The sequence below is a fragment of the Chiloscyllium punctatum genome, chromosome 33, assembly GCF_047496795.1.
Source record: "Chiloscyllium punctatum isolate Juve2018m chromosome 33, sChiPun1.3, whole genome shotgun sequence".
Classification (NCBI taxonomy): domain Eukaryota; kingdom Metazoa; phylum Chordata; class Chondrichthyes; order Orectolobiformes; family Hemiscylliidae; genus Chiloscyllium; species Chiloscyllium punctatum.
The window spans coordinates 16,181,081-16,200,073 of NC_092771.1; the positions used below are offsets into that span (position 1 = coordinate 16,181,081).

An 18,993-nucleotide genomic window follows, 5' to 3' on the forward strand; every position below is an offset into this window, starting at 1 on the left:
ACATCATGTGCTCACCATTCATGCACCTAACACAGATTGATGACATCAATAAGCAAACTCCCTGCAAACATAATAGCTCCCATTCTTAAAATGGGGAAAATACCCAACAAAATAGATAACTTAATCTGGGTCCTCTCACTTCTCATTCTCGATTCAACAAGTTGGCGGCATATTATGTTCTGTCAGCCCTAATCATTGTCTTCTTCGCTCATCCAACCTGCTTACCTGTGGCATTGGGATGGTGTGTAGATCTTACAATGATTCTGGAGTCAGATTCCAGATTTAGCAGTCACACTATCGTTTGATGTTTTCTGTGCACTGGTTGATCCCTTTCTGTGCTACTCTAATGAATTTGTTAACCTGTTTAAAAAACACACTTTCACAACTGTATAGGAAGTGATTGAAGAGGAACGTTACTGGTGTACAGCGGGGAAAGACTAAATGATCTTTTTACATCTATCGCTTGGGTGGGATTTTTTAAGAAATATTCTTTTCTGATAATATTGATTATGAGTCTTTATTTTATTTCCCATTGCTTGTTCAGAGACATTTTTTGCAACATCTGACAAAAGGTTGTTAGAATATTATCAATTAAATAAATAATTTTGAATATTATTGATCCCTCCAATATTTTCCCACGAAGGCACACTCTAATGGCTCAATAGGCACTCACCAAATTCCAGAATCTCACCAAATTGACTAATCTTCATTATGCTAGCACAGGCAGTGAGCACAAGTGAGCTATTTGAGGATATAATCCTTGCAGCTAACCTGGGTGCTCCTCACATTCCATCTGCACCTGGTAGATGCCAGGTTGAACAGGGTCACAAGTCGAAGGTCTGCCTGCCCATCTTGGCCTTTGGCTTGGTCCAAGGTCCTCATAATGCTTATACCTCCTGAACTGCTGTCTTGGCTGCAATGAGTTAACTCACTCTACAGTGAGGGTCAGACCCACACCATGTCAGGCTATAAAGTCCAGCATCAAAATGAGCCATGAATTAAGCTTCTGAACCATTGAGAGTGCTAGCCAGCCAACCCTGTCCACCGTTTATTTGATATTTTAAAATCTTACTTAGTAAGGTGCTAAAACCCAAATTGGAGAGTTTTTGGTATAATCTGTCTACATTCACTGCAAAATTTCACAAGTCAATTCACTAAAGGAATATTCACATAAATATTTGCTTCTGAAGCCCTTGTTTTCTTTACATGTGGGGAACAAGATGGAATTCTTAGCAGCTTCTTTGGCAGCGTCAACCACGTTCTGCTTTAATTTATCTCGAAAGGTCTTTGTTCCTCCCATTGTAAGCATAAAACATTTTCCACTTGCGTTATGGTTTACCCAGTTTTTCTTCAATATCAGTTGCTGGGGAGAGATCATGGCTTAACGTCTCTCTTTTCCTTCAAGACATTCATCAAAAATATATATAATGGGAACTCAGAGTGTATCATGGCCTGAAATGAGGTATGTGTACTGATTCATTGGCGCTTAGAAGAGTGAGAGGTGATCTTGAAGAAATATATTCTGATTCTAAGGGGCCCTGACTGTTGGGAGGATGACTCCACTTTGGAACTCAGCACTCTTTCAAAAACTAGGGGACAGGAAGAACTGCAGGGGTTGGAAGCCAGAGTCAACATACGTGAAGCTGAAATAGCACAGCAGGTCATAGTTTCATAGGAATAGATGCAGGAGTAGGCCATTTGGCCCGTCGAGCCTGCTCCACCGTTCATTAAGATCATGGCTGATCTATCCATTATCTCAGCTCCTCCTACCTGCATTATCCACATAACCCTTAAATCCCCTAATTTTCAAAATCCCATGCAATTGTGTCTTGAATATATTTAATGACGCTGCCTCTACTACCTCCTTGAGCAGAGAATTCCATAGATTTACTACTCTCTGGGAAAAGCAGTTCCTCCTCATCTTTGTCCTCAATCTACTCCCCCTAACCTTGAGGCTATGTCCCCTAATCCTAGTATCACCCACCAGCGGATGGGTTTCAAAGGGCTTCAGCCTGAAACATTGACTTTCTAGCTCCTCAGATGCTGTCTGATCTGCTGTGCTCTTCCAGCCTCACGTCTATTGACGGTTTTAAAAATATGGCATCTCCCATTTAAGATGCAGTTTCTTCTCTCAGAGGATCATTCTCATTTGGAATTCCTTTTGAGAGGGAACAATCAAAGTTGGGTCATTGAAGCTCGACTTAGAAAGATTTTTGAACAACCAGGGATACATGGGTTATGGAGGACAGGTTGGAAAGTTGGGTTAAGACCACTCTTAAATAAGTCATGATTCTATTGAATAGTAGAGTGGAGTCAATCAGTAAAATGGCTCTCTCCTGCATTAGTCTCATGTCATCTTATGAATATAATGTTTTGGACCAAGCACATACGTACCTGTCTGAATACCCCCTTGGGTAATTTGGTGTCAAATCCTGTTTGATGGCACTTTGGTGAAACACTGTGGGATGTTGAAAGACGCTTTATAAATGCAAATAGAGTACATGGGATGTGAGGCGAAAAAAATTGGTTGCAAGTGTTTCGTGTAAAGGATGTGCCAATGAGGTCACTCTAGCTCAAAGACCCAACTTTAATGCTTGAAAATTATATTGAATGTTACTTGATTTAACCCTTGCCCCTATGCATTTGCATTGTTCCATGGTCCATCCAGCCTTGACCCTATTTAACACCAATTTTAAATATCAATTAACGTCGGAACACTCTGACAGCTCTAAGTACCTGAGAGCAAAGGTTTCTCCTACCCATGGACATCTACTGGTGAAGAGTAGAGCATCAATTGAGCTTCACCTGAGTTGAAACCTTGACCTTGGATGCATTACTGGACTACTTGTTGGTGCTAAATTGTTTCTGACCTTTAATGAAGCTTCAAGCATCATTAAGTATGTTTTCTTTCTAAAAGAAAAATTACATTTGAGTATCCCTATACCATTTTGCTATTAGTTCTAATACTGCGAAAGAGGCCATACTATATTTATCTGCAGTAATTTACACAGTTCGCTTCGTATGAAAATTTATAAAATAATGCGACACAAAACTATAGCTCTAGAATAACTGGTTATCTAAAAAAAATCACAGTTATACAGAAGTAAAGAGAATTTTATATATATATATATAATAAATTTGATTACTCGTGACCTGTTCATATAACCTCACAAGTTGGAAGGGAGCTTCGACCGAACAGGTTCCAAATCAGAACCAAAGGTTACTGATCCCTTCTGAGGACCAGTCTCGTCCTTAGATAATGTAGTTGGGTAAAATGTGCCAAGTACGTGTCCTTGTGACTGAGGTAAACAACCTGATGACATCTGCCTTGGTAGAGTCATACGCTCAGGGATGGAGCTGCACGGTTTGCTCAGGCGCCTGGGCCTTGTAAAACTCATCACGCTGCCAGCAGATTCTCTGCCTGAGGAAGGGCTGCTCTGATGTGCTGCTTGAGCCAACTCCTGTGGCAAGGATGGCTGGGAGGCAGAGATCCCCTTAAGGTCCTGTGTCAAGCGTCCGACTGGCAGCGGTGGCGTGCTTTTGAGCGTGATGATCTGCTGAAGGGCCGGAGGGGTCTGTGGTGTCAGGAGAGACGTGCGGGAGCCTGATGCCTCAGAGGAGCCGCAGTGAAATGTCCTTTTAGTCACTGGACTTTGAACCGGAGGGCTCAGAGCACCGGGGGAGTAGCACGGTGTGCTCGGATGCTGCTGGAGCGGTGACACCATGGCCGACGGGTAGCTGGGCTTTTCTGGTGGAGCTTGGATCCTGGACCCTGGCTGCTGCCCTCTCCCACTCTGCGGCACCGGGAACTGAGCCGACGGAGAGCCCGAAGCAGCTGGAGGGAGGGGGCTCGGACAGAACGGGGGGGAGCCCGTGCCCGCTTGACTGGCCGAGGGAGAGCCTGACACCGCGTGCAGGAAGTGCTTCAGCTCCGCCGACTGGGTGCTGCTGCCTGGGGGGAGCTGAAGGGGACTGGTGTGCGCCTGAGGCGGTTTGGTGGCGGGGTGGAACTGGCTCATGCCGGGCGAAGGCTGGCGGAACTGCGTGAAGACGGGCGAGGACGAACCCAAGGAGGGCGGCTGGAGGCCGGGGGCAGGCGAGTGGCTCAGGAGCTGCTGGAGCTGGCTCAGGCTGGGGGAGGGCGGCTGGGCCTGACTCAGAGCCGCAGGGGTCCCCCCTGAGGTACGGGGTGGGGGTGATCCCGTCGGGGGCTGCTGGAGTTGGCTCAGGCTGCTGGAAGCGGAGCCCCCCTTGAGCTGGTGGGTCTGGAACAGAGCGGCCGAGGGCGATTCCGCGCAGGGGGTCTGCATCTGAGATGGTGTGCTGGATGGGGAGCCCATGGACGAGGGTCCGGTGGTGGGCGCAGAGCATGGCATCCGCTTCGGCTGGCCTGGCGTCTGACTGGCCTGTTGCCCCAGCGAGTTCAATATGGACACCGAAGGCTGGAACATGTTGCCGCAGAGGTGTGAATGGGGATGGGTCAGTGCAATCGCCACTGAAGTGGTCGCTGCTGCTGTCTGGAGAGGGGCTTGAACCAGCGGGGTCCAGATGACCGGAGTAGGCGTGGACACTGTGGGCACTGGATTATTTTGGATGTTCTGCGCCATCTCCCGGTCATGTTGCACGATCTGCTGGATAATCTCACTCTCCTGATAGTTCAAGGCACCAGAGTTTAGGTCATGCTGCACTTTATGAAGCAAGATGGAATTTTTCTTGCCTGTGGAAACAGCAAGTGTGAACATGTTAGACATCTGTTTAGCGAGATTGAAATCATTCAATGCAATTCACTAAAGAACCAGAGATTTTCTTTTCCTGTCGTGAAGTGTAATTTCTGCCAATCTAAATCCCTGCTACCCATGTCCTAACTTTATTTCTCCACCACCCTGCAGAGCAGAAATTCACCAGAAATCTGCCTTCCAAACACACAATCACTTCTATCTAGAAGGACAACGGCAGCAGATATGTGGGACCACCACGTTCAAGTTCCTCACCATCGAAATATATCGCCATTCCTTCAGTGTCGCTGGGTCAAAATCCCGGAACTCCTACCTGTAGTCTTTTAGATCAGATTCCCTACGCATGGAAACAGGCCCTTCGGCCCAACAAGTCCACACTGACCCTCCGAAGAGCAACCCACCTAGACCCATTCCCCTACATTTACCCCTGACACCTAACACTACAGGCAATTTAGCATGGCCAATTCACCAGACCTGCATATCTTTGGACAGTGGGAGGAAACTAGAGCACCGGGAGGTAACCCATGCAGACACAGGGAGAATGTGCAAACTCCACACAGACAGTTGCCCAAGGTGGGAATTGAACTCGGGTCCCTGGCACTGTGAGGCAGCAGTGTTAACCACTGAGCTACTGTGCTGCCTGGGGCACGGTAAATAGATCTTTTAGAACATTGTAGATCTATTTACACCAGGTTAACTGCAGCAATTCAAAAAGGCAGCTCGCCCCCACCTTCTCAAGGGCAACTCAGGAGGGGCAATAAACGTTGGCCCACCCAGTGACACACACACATCCCACAAATGAATAACAGGAAAAAAAGACCTGTGTCCACTGACCTACTTTGGTTCCCAGTCAAGTAACACCTTGGTTTTAACATTCCCTTCCTTGCTTTCAAATGACCTTGCTCTTCTGTATTTCTGTTATCTCCTTCAACCCCATAACCTGTCAAGATCTCTATATGTCTATATCTGGCCTGTTGTACACCCGACATTTTGTACAATTGGTAACGACACCTTCAGTTGCCTAAGCCCTAAGCTCTGAAATACCCTTCCCTCAATCTCTATTACTCCCCTTAACCTTAAAATATATCACCGTGGCCAAATAGCTCCTTAAGTGGCTCAGACTTATACTGTGCATTGTCTGTGATGCATAGTAACATGAGTTGTTACATTAAAGGCACTTAGAAACATCTGCCTGTGAAGAAGAGTCATACTTGACTTGAAAAATTAACTTTGTTTCTCTCTCCACTGATGCTGCCAGACTTGTTGACTTTCTCCAGTATTTCTGCTTTAATTTCAGATTTCGAGCATCTCCACTATTTTGCTTTTATTACAGATATAGTTGTTGTTTTCTGAAAAGGAACTGGAAACAGATTCAATGCTAATTATTGACATGGAATCAATTGGAACATTTGGAGGGTCGTGATCAAAGTACAAGAGAATGTAATCAACTGGGTAGCATTCTCAAAGAAGCTGATGGACAGAATGTTCTCCACAGTGATTGAAGTGAAGTCAGCCAAGTGGATCTCATAGAATATGAGTTCCTGGATTGGGGTTGTTAACCTGGTCTAATCAGGGATCTCTGGCTGACAGATAAATGGGAGCATCAGAAGTTCTGCTTACACTAAAAGCTGTTTCTGAGCTATCTGGGTCAGCGTCACATACTACACACATGTAAGTAAAGGATGACTTGATGATGGAGTACCAGCCTTAGTCTCCTACTGCACTCTGTCACCCCATAGTTATTGAAGCAGAAGGTTCACCATTTCACCATATTTCTTTCTACCTCCAGGCTTTAGCAAAGTTATGCACTCTTCGATCCCAATGTTGACTGTCCTCTAGCTGGTGGAATGTGAACCAGTGAAGAGTGAGTGGTTGGGAGGAGTTAAAATAATGCCCTCCACTTACCCCCTCTGATCCTTCTGCCTTGCCACCAACATGCAATATTAACCTTCAGTACGAGTCCTACTTTAAGCACAATGCCATCACAATCTTACCCACTGAAGTTCTGAGTGAGAGAATAGTTTTGAGTGGAACTTTGCAATGATTTCATAAGATATAACTGTCATTGTTAAGATCAGCTTGTGTAACTTATTGAAAATTATATTGTGCATTTTGTCTACTTAAAGCTGAATTGTGCAATTGGAGTCTGCTAGGAAATAATTGATAATATTATAAAGGATTCCTGTTTAATAGCTTGAGCATTTCGAACTCTAAATATCTCTGACTGAATATGTAACTTGCTGCATCCCAAGAATATCATAGCGGGTTCTTAACAGAGAATTCACAAGCTCTCTTCTTGATATGTGTGACAGTACTGTGCCTTTAAGAGATGTGTTCTATCCAGTCTCTTGCTGAGGGATGAATGAGTCCTGGACCCACCCACTCATGTCTCTTTTGCCTCATTTCAACAAAGCATCCAGGGAGAACTGAAAAGCTATTTACCAACTGCATGCTCGATGGAAATATTTTGGCACAACTGTGCCAACACCCCTCTGCAAAGGAACAGGACAGAATACAACTCTCAAAGGCACAGTACCATCACATATGGGACACCACTCAACCTCATCTACTCTCCATGATGATCATGTCCTTAAAATCTAATTACTTATTGTATAATGTTCCATTTCTTTACAATTCAGACTCTCTCTGCTGGTACATGTGCACTGGCAGCTTTAGGGTGACAAAATTCCCAATGCAATTTTCAAAAAAACTGCACATGTTGATCTTAATAAAAGCACTCATGTCTTAGTAAATCAATACAAAACTCCATTCAAAACTGTTCCCTCACTCAGAACTCCAGTAGCTGTTGCAGGTAAGATCACAATCTGATGATCGATGACAATGTTTCCTATTGTGAACAAGTGAGTTGATGTTGAGTTAGTAATCGTCTCAGTCAGACCTTAAATCCTGAACATGTTTCTATCTGATTCAGCGCTATTGAGGCTTAGAAAGCCAGACTTTGACATACTAAGACTGTTTACTCTGGCCAGAGTTTGCACTAGAATAAAAGGATAGACTTGATGACTGTAGCAATACAGTAAGGAAAATATCATTGTAGATCGACTTCCAGTTGATGGTCATTGACCTCTGAGGTAAATTGTACATATAGAAGGTGGGGGAGAGCTTGGTTGGAGTGGCTGTATGACTAAATAACTTAAATTCAGAAAATAAACAGAGTATGCCAATGTAATTGTTTGTTGTGAATTGACACCTTCAGGAGTAGAAAGAATACTGGAATGAAAGGGTTGGGGGAATGCGGACAAGATATAAAACACTGGAAGAAAAAATATTGTGAGGAGTTTGTGTCAGACTACTGTGAGGATCTGATTAAACCATATGATTAGCATTACTATAATTCCCCCCAGTGTTTAATGTCATTGGGTAATTAATTGAAGCATCAACTCAAAATCAGGCACTGAGTTCTCTCTTATCAGTTAATTAAATGGCTGAAGTATGTGATAGCAATTGGCTCTCATCATCATACAGGGGATTCTGGGTTGTATATCTATTTTCAAACATTTTAGCGCCATGAGTCAATGGGTACAGAAGTGTGAGTGATAGCAACAGGAATCCTGAAATTTCCTAAAAGGGACCTGAGGTGCAACATTTTCACACAGAGGGTGGTGGGTATATGGGATGAGCTGCCAGAGGAAGTGTCAGAAGTGGGTACATTTACAATATTTAAGTGACATTTAGATAGTTGCATGAATAGGAAAGGTTTAAAGGATTATGGGCCAAATACAGAAAAACTGGATTACTTCAGTTTAGGTGATTGGCATGGAGAAGTTCGGCCGAAGGGTCTGTTTCCATGCTCTATGACTCTATGAGTTATGAATTTGATGAAGTGAGATTCTCTCAACATTGAGATGACCTTTGCTCCATTTCTTTTATGGTTCTGCCACACATAGAGTCATAGAGACGTACAGTACGGAAACAGACCCCTTTGGTCCAGCTTGTCAATGCCGACCAGATATTGTAAATTAATCCAGCCCCATTTGTCAGCATTTGGCCCATATCCCTCTAAACCCTTCCTATTCATGTAGCCATACAGATGCCATTTAAATGTTGTAATTGTATCAGCCTCCACCACTTCCTCTGACAGCCCATTCCAAACACGCACCACCCTCTGCATGAAAACGTTTCCCCTTAGGTCCCTTTTAAATCCTTCCCCTCTCACCCTAAATCTATGCCCTTTAGTTCTGGTCTTTGCCAACCCAGGGAAAAAACCTTGTTTATTTACCATATCCATGCCACTCACGATAACACTGATCACTCACACCCCTATAATGTGTAAACCCTGTCAATATTGCAAAAAGAATGCACCTCAATTGTTTGAATTCAAGAGAGTAGAGACTCACTATGTTCAATGTCTACTCATAAATCAGCCTTGTCGTCCCAGGTGTCAATCCATTGAACCATTGTAGTTCTTCTTCTGAGGAAAATACAATCTTCATTCGGCATGGAAACCAAACTCTATACTGTCATCCATGCATTTTTTTTAAAAGACTCGCTCAATGTTTGTGGTTGTTGCTGGCTGCCTCTCCGTAATTGTCCTTGGGAATGTGGTGGTGAGCTGCCTCCATGAACTGCAGCAGTTCTTGTGGTGTAAGTAGGCACGCAGTTCCAGAATTTTGACTCCAGGGCACTGAAGGAACCGTGACAAAGTTCTAAGTCAGGATGGTGTGTGGCTTGAAGGGGAAATTACAGGGGATGCAGTTTGCATGCCTCTGTTACCCTTGTCGGTCTAGGTGGTAGAAGTCATGGGTTTGGAAGGACCTGTTGCTCAAATGTCTTGTAGATAGTACACTGCCAGTGTGTGTCAGCCATGTATGGATTGCGTGTTAAACGTGGTGGATAGCCAATCAACCTGGCTATTTTGCCCTGGATGATGTCAAGCTTCTTGAATGTTATTGCTGCTACTTTCATCTCTGCAAGGGGACTATAGACCATTTCACTCTTGGCTTGTGCCTTAAACAGGCTTTGAGGAATCATGGATTTCTATTGCTGGAACATTTCAGCTTCAGGTCAGTGGTAACCCCCTGAGACTGATACTGGTGGATTCAATGATGGCAATACCATGAGGAGATGGTTGGATTTTCTTTCTTGTTGGAGATAGCCATTGCCTAGTACTCATGTGGTGTGAATGTGTTTTGCCACTTGGCAATTTAAAACTGGATATTGCCTGGTCTTGCTGCATTCTCCCAGGCTGATCTTTACCCACACTTTTGTCTGTCCAACTGTTGTACTCTCTCTCGCTGGGCTCTACCTCCACTATCGTTTACTCCTGTGCTGTCCCCCCCCATCCCTTCTTTAGCATTTGTACCAACCCTTTCCCAGCTATCATCAGTTCTGAAGAAGGGTCATTGGATCCAAAACATTTCTCCCCACATATGCTGCCAGACCTGCTGATTTTTTTCCAGCAATTTCTGATTTTGTTCTTGCTACTTCAGTAACTGAGGATTCACATATGATGGTTAACAATGCACAATCATCAGGGTACACGCCCACTTCTGATGTTACAGTGGAGGGAAGGTCATTATTGTTTTCACTTTCTGATTGATTTTTAGAATACAGGCAATGCTGAAAGGGATCAATTATTGCTTCTTAGCTCTCATATTTCTGACGATATAATGAAATAAAGTTAACTACACATACGTTAGCTCAGGTACGGGCAATATTTGATTAAATTTACTCTTGCCTTTCACGATCCACTTAGATTTATAAAATAAGTAGAAACACTAATGATCATTTAGCTGAAACCAAGTTCCTTTCGGAAGGAGTAACAGGTATGCAGAATACTGGGCTAATGGTAAGATTCTTGGCAGTGTAGATAAGCAGAGAGATCTCGGTGTCCATGCACGTAGATTCCTGAAATTTGCCACCGAGGTTGATAGGGTTGTTAAGAAGGCATACGGTGTGTTAGCTTTTATTGGTAGAGGGATTGAGTTTTGGAACCATGAGGTCATGGTGCAGCTGTACAAAACTCTGGTGAGGCCACACTTGGAGCATTGTGTATAGTTCTGGTCACTGCATTATAGGAGGGATGTGGAAGCTTTGGAAAGGGTGCACAGGAGATTTACCAGGATGTTGCCTGGTATGGAGGGAAGGTCTTACGCGGAAAGGCTGAGGGACTTGAGGCTGTTTTTGTTCGAGACAAGAAGGTTGAAAAGTGACTTAATTGAGATGTATAAGATAATCAGAGGATTAGATAGAGTGGACAGTGAGAGCCTTTTTCCTCAAATGGTGATGGCTAACATGAGGTGACATAGCTTCAAATTGAGGAGTGATAGATATAGGACTGATGTCAGAGGTAGGTTCTTTTCTCAGAGAGTTGGGGGCATGGAGCGCATTGCCTCCAACAGTAGTGGACTCACCAACCTTAAGGGCATTTAAATGGTCATTGGACACACAAATGGATGAAAATGGATTAGTGTAGCTTAGATGGGCTTTGGATTGCTTTCACAGGTCGGCACAACATCAAGGGCTGAACGGCCTGTACTGCACTGTAATGTTCTATGTTCTGTGCTTGGAGCTAGATACTCCAAGGGTCAGAATGGGATTATTCCAAAGGCATTATTGGTGCAGCGCAGACTGAAGTTGCACATTGTGACCATGAAGAATTCCTGAAGCAGATGCCTCCGATAAGTAATTCTGAAAGAGTTCACCAAAGTTGCAGAATTTACAACTCAATTAAGCTATTAGTTACCCAGGAAACATTTGTGGATTGTGAACATATTCCAAGTCCAAGGTAACTATTGAACTAAATCCCCATGACTCATCATAGATTCCACTACCCTCCGTCCCTAAATAGACCTCCCCCAATCCATTACACTACCCAGACTCCTGGCCAAGACCGCCACCCCTACTCCCCCACTTCTCCCAACCACCACCCCCCTACTCCAGCCAGAACTCCCTTATAACCCAATCTGTTTCCAATATCCCCCTAACCAACCCTGATGGACTGGCACCTGTCACATCACCATATCCCCATCTCCAGAAATCCGAACTCCCCCATCTCCACCTCTTTGATTCCAGAAACCCTCGCCTCCTGACCAGACTGACATTATCCCCCCCTTCTTGACTTCACTTGGCTTGATCTAACCAGACCCAAGACAAAGGTCGACAGTTGATCTTGGTATCCCAAACCCCCTTCCTGGCCTGGCCATGCCTTTCCAGATGCAGATCTGACAGACCCCAGACCTGATAACCCCTTCCCATCTTATGGATCCAACAATTCACCCTGGACTGTTCCCTCTGTAGCCAACCATGCCCACACCCCTTCTCACCTATCTGATACACTACCCCTATCATCCAGCTGGCACTCTTCACATCTCCGCCCATCACCTGGCACTCTCAATCCACGCTTACCTTGCATATCTAAACTTTCATGAAAACTGTCAACATGCCTTGTTGTGCTGTCGGATGTTTAAGTCAGAGAACAAGACTGGGGGGGGGAGAGAGCATGACTTGCTGTTGGATTCACAGTTTCCTGGACAGATACATAACAGGGTAGCCCCTTTATCGGAATCTCCAGCACTGAAGTCATCTCACGGCAAGTAGGTACTTTATCATCAGAACAATCGACAGAGGGTTTACCAAACCTGATCAGAACATCTGGCTGAGAGTTATTGAATTCAATTTGCGTGTGTAGGAGGTGAACATCTAGACCACTGACTGGAAATGGAGGACTGTAATTATGAGACCAGCGTCCCCATATGGGGCTGGGCTCACCCCAATGTTTCCTGCCAATGCCCAGCACCAGCACCTCCACATAATGGTCTGCGTATGGCAACGTCTTCTGGAACCTGAAGCCATACATCTGCATGGCCATGTGACTTAGGGGAAATCTTTGACTTCCGAATTCTTAGGAAACTGGATATTATGGTATCCTTGTAGGTGAATAAATGTTATTGCAGCCAGAGGGATAAGACATTGTCCAGGATTATATGAACAAAGTGATAGGGATGGAAGACAGGTAAAACCAATTCTGGGTAATCCAAGATGGAGGATGGGAAAACGTTCTGGCTGTAACATGCTGCTCCTTTTTTGAGGTATTTTCGGTGTTGGAGGTGATTTCCTCAAATTCCAGGAGCAGCATTTACTGTTTTATATGCTATTGCACTGTTTTGGAACTTTGGAGAAAAAAACAATCAAAACAACAGCACTTTTAAAAGGGATAGGAATAGGCAAAGGCTGCAAATGGTCAAGTCAGTGCAGGGGAGAGAGAGAGAACAAGAAACCCACACTGTTAACTGACACAGCAGTGAACCTGCACAGTTACTGCCTTTGGTGTTTGAATTCATGTATCACTTCACATCAGAGTGTGACTGGGAAAATTAACAAGCAGTGAAATTCTCAACTGATTTTGGAGGAACCTATTTGGGAGAGGTCACGCATACAAACAGATAAGTGGATAGCTTTAAGTATAGTCTTGATATAAATTTACAATAGTGAGTAGAGTGGGTTCTTTCTTGATAATACGTTTTATTTGAGATGTGTCTCTGGATTAAATTGAAAAATATAAGCCATAAATATTAAGTTAGCCTGGAGTAGTGTTTTGTAGAGGAATTTCTCTGGGTCTATTTTCTGGGTCTGAAAATTGGAAGAAGCAAAAATGGCCCTTAGTAGAGTGATATGCTCTTCATGTCAGATGTGGGAGCTCAGGGAGACTTTACATATTACTGAGGATTATATCTGCAATAAATGCCGTTGGTTGCCAAGCCTATCAGATTGAATGGATCAATTGGAGTGACAATTAGAGGCACCAAATAATTTACAGGAGCAAGGGGGTTTGATGGATGACAGTTATACGAAGGGAGAAAAGTCACAAATACAATCAGATAAATGTGTTAACTGCTGGAATGGCAGGAGAATTAGGAGGCAGTACAGGAGTCTTCTGTGGCTATCCGCACTTCAAACATATATGCTGTTTTGGAAAATGAAGGGGATGATAGATTCTCAGGAGAATGTAGCACGATCAGCCAAGTTTCTGTTTTGGACTGGCTCTAATGCAATGAGGGGTACTTCGGGTTCCTAAAGATCAATTGTGTTACTTGGACTCTCTAGTCTGAGGCACAGACAGACGTTTCAGTGGCCAGCAGTGAAAAATCAGAATGGTGTGTTGCCTCCCTTGTGTCAGGATCAGGGATGTCTCAGAGAGCATGCAAAATGTTCTCAATGGGGAGAGGGGGCAGCAGGAGGACATTGTACACATTGGAACCAACAGCATAGGAAGGGAAAAAGATGAGATTCTGAAGGGAGAATGTAGAGAGTTACACAGAAATTTAAAAAGGAGGTCTTCAAGAGTAATAATATCTGGATTACTCCTGGTGCTACGAGCTTGTGAGGGCAGGAATTGAAGCACAGAGCAAATGAATGCATGGCTGAGGAGCTGGGTATGGGAGAAGGATTCACATTTCTGGATCATTGAAATCTCTTTTTAGGTGGAAATGACCTGTACAAGAAGGATGGATTGTACCTGAATTGAAAGGGGACTAATATACTGGCAGGGAGATTTGCTAGAGCTGCTCAGGAGGATTTAAACAAGAAAGGTTGGAGGGGTGGGACCCAGGGAGATAGTGAGGAAAGAGATCAATCTGAGACTGGTACAGTTGAGAAAAGAAGTGACTCAAGCAGTCAGGGCAGGCAGGAACAAAGCAGAGAACAAAGTAGGACTAATATATTAAACTGCATTTATTTCAATGCAAGAGGTCGAAGAGGGAAGGCAGATGATCTCAGGGCATGGTTAGGAACATGGGACTGGGATATCATAGCAATTACGGAAACATGGCTCAGGGATGGGCAGGACTGGCAGCTTAATGTTCCCAGATACAAATGCTATAGGAAGGACAGAAAGGGAGACAAGAGAGGAGAGGGAGTGGCGTTTTTGATAAAGGATAGCATTACAGCTGTGCTGAGGGAGGATATTCCCAGAAATACATCCAGGGAAGTTATTTGGGCGGAACTGAGAAGTAAGAAAGGGATGATCACCTTACTGGGATTATATTATAGACGCCCCTAATAGTTAGTGGGAAATTGAGAAAATTTGGAAGGAGGTTTCAGTTATTTTTAAGAATAAAGCAGTGATTCTGGTAGGGGATTTTAACCTTTCCAAACATAGACTGGGACAGCCATAGTGTTAAGGGTTTAGATGGAGAGGAATTTGTTAAGTGTGTATAGGACAATTTTCTGAGTCGGTATGTGGATGTCCTACTAGAGAAGGTGCAAAGCTTGACCTTCTTTTGGGAAATAAGGCAGGGCAGGTGACTGAGGTGTCAGTGGGAGAGCACTTTGGGGCCAGGAACCATAACTCTATTAGTTTTTAAATAGTGATGGAAAAGGATAGACTAGATCTAACAATTGAAGTTCTAAATTGGAGGAAGGTAAATTTTAACAGTATTAGGCAAGAACTTTTGAAAGCTGACTTGGGGCAAATGTTCACAGGTAAAGGGATGGCTGGAAAATGGGAAGCCTTCAAAAATGAGATAACGAGAGTCCAGAGAAAATATATTCCTGTTAAGGTGGAAGGAAAGGCTGGGAGATGAGAGAAATTGAGAGTTTGGTTAAGAAAGAGAAGGAAGCAAATGGCAGGAATAGACAGGATGGATCAAGTGAATCCTTAGGATAGTATAAATTAAGTGAGAGTAAACTTAAGAGGGAAGTCAGAAGGACAAAAAGGGGACATGAGATAGCTTTAGCAAATCAGGTTCAGCAGAATTCAAAGGGCTTTTACAAATACATTAAGGACAAAAGGGTAAATAGGGAGAGAATAGGGCCCCTCAAAGATCAGCAAGGCGGCCTTTGTGTGGAGCCTCAGGACATAGGAGAGATAGTAAACGAGTATTTTGCATCAGTATTTACTGTGGAGAAGGACACGGAAGATATAGACTGTAGGGAAATAGATGGTGACATCTTGAAAAATGTCCATATTACAGAGGAGGAAGTGCTGGATGTCTTGAAACGGTTAAAGGTGGATAAATCCCCAGGACCTGATCAGGTGTACCCGAGAACTCTGTGGGAAGCTGGAGAAGTGATTGCTGAACCTCTTGCTGAGATATTTGCATCATCGATAGTCACAGGTGAGGTGCCGGAAGACTGGAGGTTGGCAAACGTGGTGCTTTTATTTAAGAAAGGTGGTAAGGACAAGTCAGGGAACTATAGACCAGTGAGCCTGACGTTGGTGTTGGGCAAGTTGTTGGAGGGAATCCTGAGGGACAGGATGTATATGTATTTGGAAAGGCAAGGACTGATTAGCGATAGTCAACATGGTTTTGTGTGTGGGAAATCATGTCTTACAAACTTGATTGAGTTTTTTGAGGATGCAACAAAGAGAGCAGAGCAGTCGACATGATCCATATGAATTTTAGTAACGCTTTCAACAAGGTTCCCTGTGAGAGACTGATCAGCAAGATTAGATCTCATGGAATACAGGGAGAACTAGCCATTTGGATACAGAACTGCCTCAAAGGTAGAAGACAGAGGGTGGTGGTGGAGGGTTGTTTTTCAGACTGGGGACTGTGACCAGGGGAGTGCCAAAGGATTGGTGCTGGATCCACTAATTTTTGTCATTTACATAAATGATTTGGATGTGAGCATAAGAGGCATAGTTAGTGAGTTTGCAGATGACAACAAAATTGGAGATGTAGTGGACTGTGTAGATGTTTACCTCAGATTACAACAGGATCTTGATCAGATGGGCCAATGGGCTGAGGAGTGCCAGATGGAGTTTAATTTAGATAAATGCGAGGTGCTGTATTTTGGGAAAGCAAATCAGAGCAGGACTTATACACTTAATGGTAAGGTCCTGGGGAGTGTTGCTGAATAAAGAGACCTTGGAGTGCAGGTTTATAGCTCCTTGAAAGTAGAGTCGCAGATAGATAGGATAGTGAAGAAGGTGTTTGGTATGCTTTCCTTTATTGATCAGAGTATTGAGTGCAGGAGTTGGGATGTCATGTTGTGGCTATACATGACATTGGTTCGGCCACTGTTGGAATATTGTGTGCAATTCTAGTCTCCTTCCTATCGGAAGGATGTTGTGAACCTTGAAAGGGTTCAGAAAAGATTTACAAGGATGTTGCCAGGGTTGGAGGATTTGAGCTATAGGGAGATGCTGAATAGCCTGGTGCTGTTTTCCCTGGAGTGTCGGAGGCTGAGGGGTGACCTTATAAAATCATGAGGGTTTATAAAATTATGAGGGGCATGGATAGGATAAATAGACAAAGTTTTTTCCCTGGGGTGGGGCTTCCAGAACTAGAGGGCATAGATATAGGGTGAGTGGGGAAAGATATAAAAGAGACATAATGGGCAAACCTTTCACGCAAAGGGTGGTACGTATATGGAATATTCTGCCAGAGAAAGTGGTAGAAGCTAGTACAATTGCAACATTTAAAAGGCATCTGGATGGGTATGCGAATAGGAAGGGTTTGGAGGGATATGGGCTAGGTGCTGGCGAGTGGGAGTACATTAGGTTGGGATATCTGATCGGTATGGACGAGTTGGATCGAAGGGTCTGTTTCCATGTTGTACATCTCTATGACTGCAACTGCAGTTGCTGGAAATCAGAAGCAAAGTCAGAACTTGCTGTAAAAACTCAGCAACTCTGAAGTAGGGTCACTGGACCTGAAACATTAACTCTGCTTTCTTTCCACAGATGCTGAGATCTTCCAGTAGTTTCTGATTTTGTTTGTGATGGAAAAGAAAACATTATCACCTTTTTTGGGAAAGGTTGGAAGGGTTTCTTTGCTCCCTTCAGCAGACTGATCAAACCTCAGATGGTTCACACAATTAGCCAGTTGGAGGTCACTGTGTGGGTGTGTCTCTCTCTCTGGCTTATGGCAAGTATCTGAAGATGAAATCATTTAATTTGCAGCGACAGGAAACTGGCCTGCTCTTACAGCCTGCCATTGGCAATCAGAAAGATAGGCAGATTGATAACCAACATTCTAGATTGTGTAATGTTGCACTTTTCCTCACCATCAAATTCTGGAGTGGGGAGTGAACTCAGAGCTTCTGTCCAGAGGAATGACACTGGCTTATGGCAAGTATCTGAAGATGAAATCATTTAATTTGCAGCGACAGGAAACTGGCCTGCTCTTACAGCCAGCCATTGGCAATCAGAAAGATAGGCAGATTGATAACCAACATTCTAGATTGTGTAATGTTGCACTTTTCCTCACCATCAAATTCTGGAGTGGGGAGTGAACTCAGAGCTTCTGTCCAGAGGTACAGACTCTAACCACTGCAGTTTAAATATTTTGTAAGCTACGCTCAATTGGAAGGCAAGGTGGTGTGTGTTTCCTATTAGGTAAAGGGGGATAGTTTGCCTTAAAGTGCAAAACAAGTTCTCAGACTAGCTTGAAAAAAGTGTCAATTATAGATCAGAATCACTTTCACTCAATCTTTCTATTGAGACTTTCTTAGGTAGATAGGATAGTGAAGAAGGCATTTGGTATGCTTTCCTTTATTGGCCAGAGTACTGAGTACAGGAGTTGGGAGGTCATGTTGCGGCAGTACAGGACATTGGTTAGGCCGCTGTTGGAATATTGTGTGCAATTCTGGTCTCCTTCCTATCAGAAGGATGTTGTGAAACTTGAAAGGGTTCAGAAAAGATTTACAAGGATGTTGCCAGGGTTGGAGGATTTGAGCTATAGGGAGAGGCTGAATAGGCTAGGGCTATTTTCCCTGGAGCGTCGGCTGAGGGGGTGACCTTATAGAGATTTATAAAATCATGAGGGGCATGGATAGGATAAATAGACAAAGTCTTTTCCCTGTGGTGGGGGAGTCCAGAACTAGAAGGTATAGGTTTAGAGTGAGAGGGGAAAGATAGAAAAGAGACCTAAGGGGCAACTTTTTCATGCAGAGGGTGTTACGTGTATGGAATGAGCTGCCAGAGGAAGTGGTGAAGGCTGGTACAATTGCATCATTTAAGAGGCATTCGGATGAGTATATGAATAGGAAGGATTGGAGGAATACGGGCTGGGTGCTGGCAGGTGGAACTAGATTAGGTTGGGATAATGGGTGGGGTGGACAGGTTGGACCAAAGGGTCTGTTTCCCTGCTGTACATCTCTATGACTCTATGACCCATCAGAATCGATTCATAACTCATACCTATACTCCAAGAAATAATAGCGATGTGACTATAATATGGCTGTCACCTTTCTGAGATTAGCCAGGCCAAATCAGATTAAATTGTGTGTTAAATGTGAAGTCATACAAAGTGCGCACGGTTTTGCCTTACATTAATGGATTAATTCCAGT

At 43.9% G+C, this 18,993-nt stretch overlaps 1 protein-coding gene across 1 annotated transcript in view; it reads right to left on the minus strand.

Annotated features, from left to right (window-relative positions):
• Window positions 1–320: 320 nt before the first annotated feature.
• Window positions 321–18,993, minus strand: part of LOC140458455 (potassium/sodium hyperpolarization-activated cyclic nucleotide-gated channel 3-like) — a 407,121-nt gene continuing 388,448 nt past the window's right edge. The window contains exon 8 of the mRNA XM_072553060.1: window positions 321–4,717. Coding sequence (XP_072409161.1) covers window positions 3,168–4,717 — 1,550 coding nt within the window. The 3' untranslated portion in view covers window positions 321–3,167. The remainder of the gene's footprint in view (window positions 4,718–18,993) is intronic.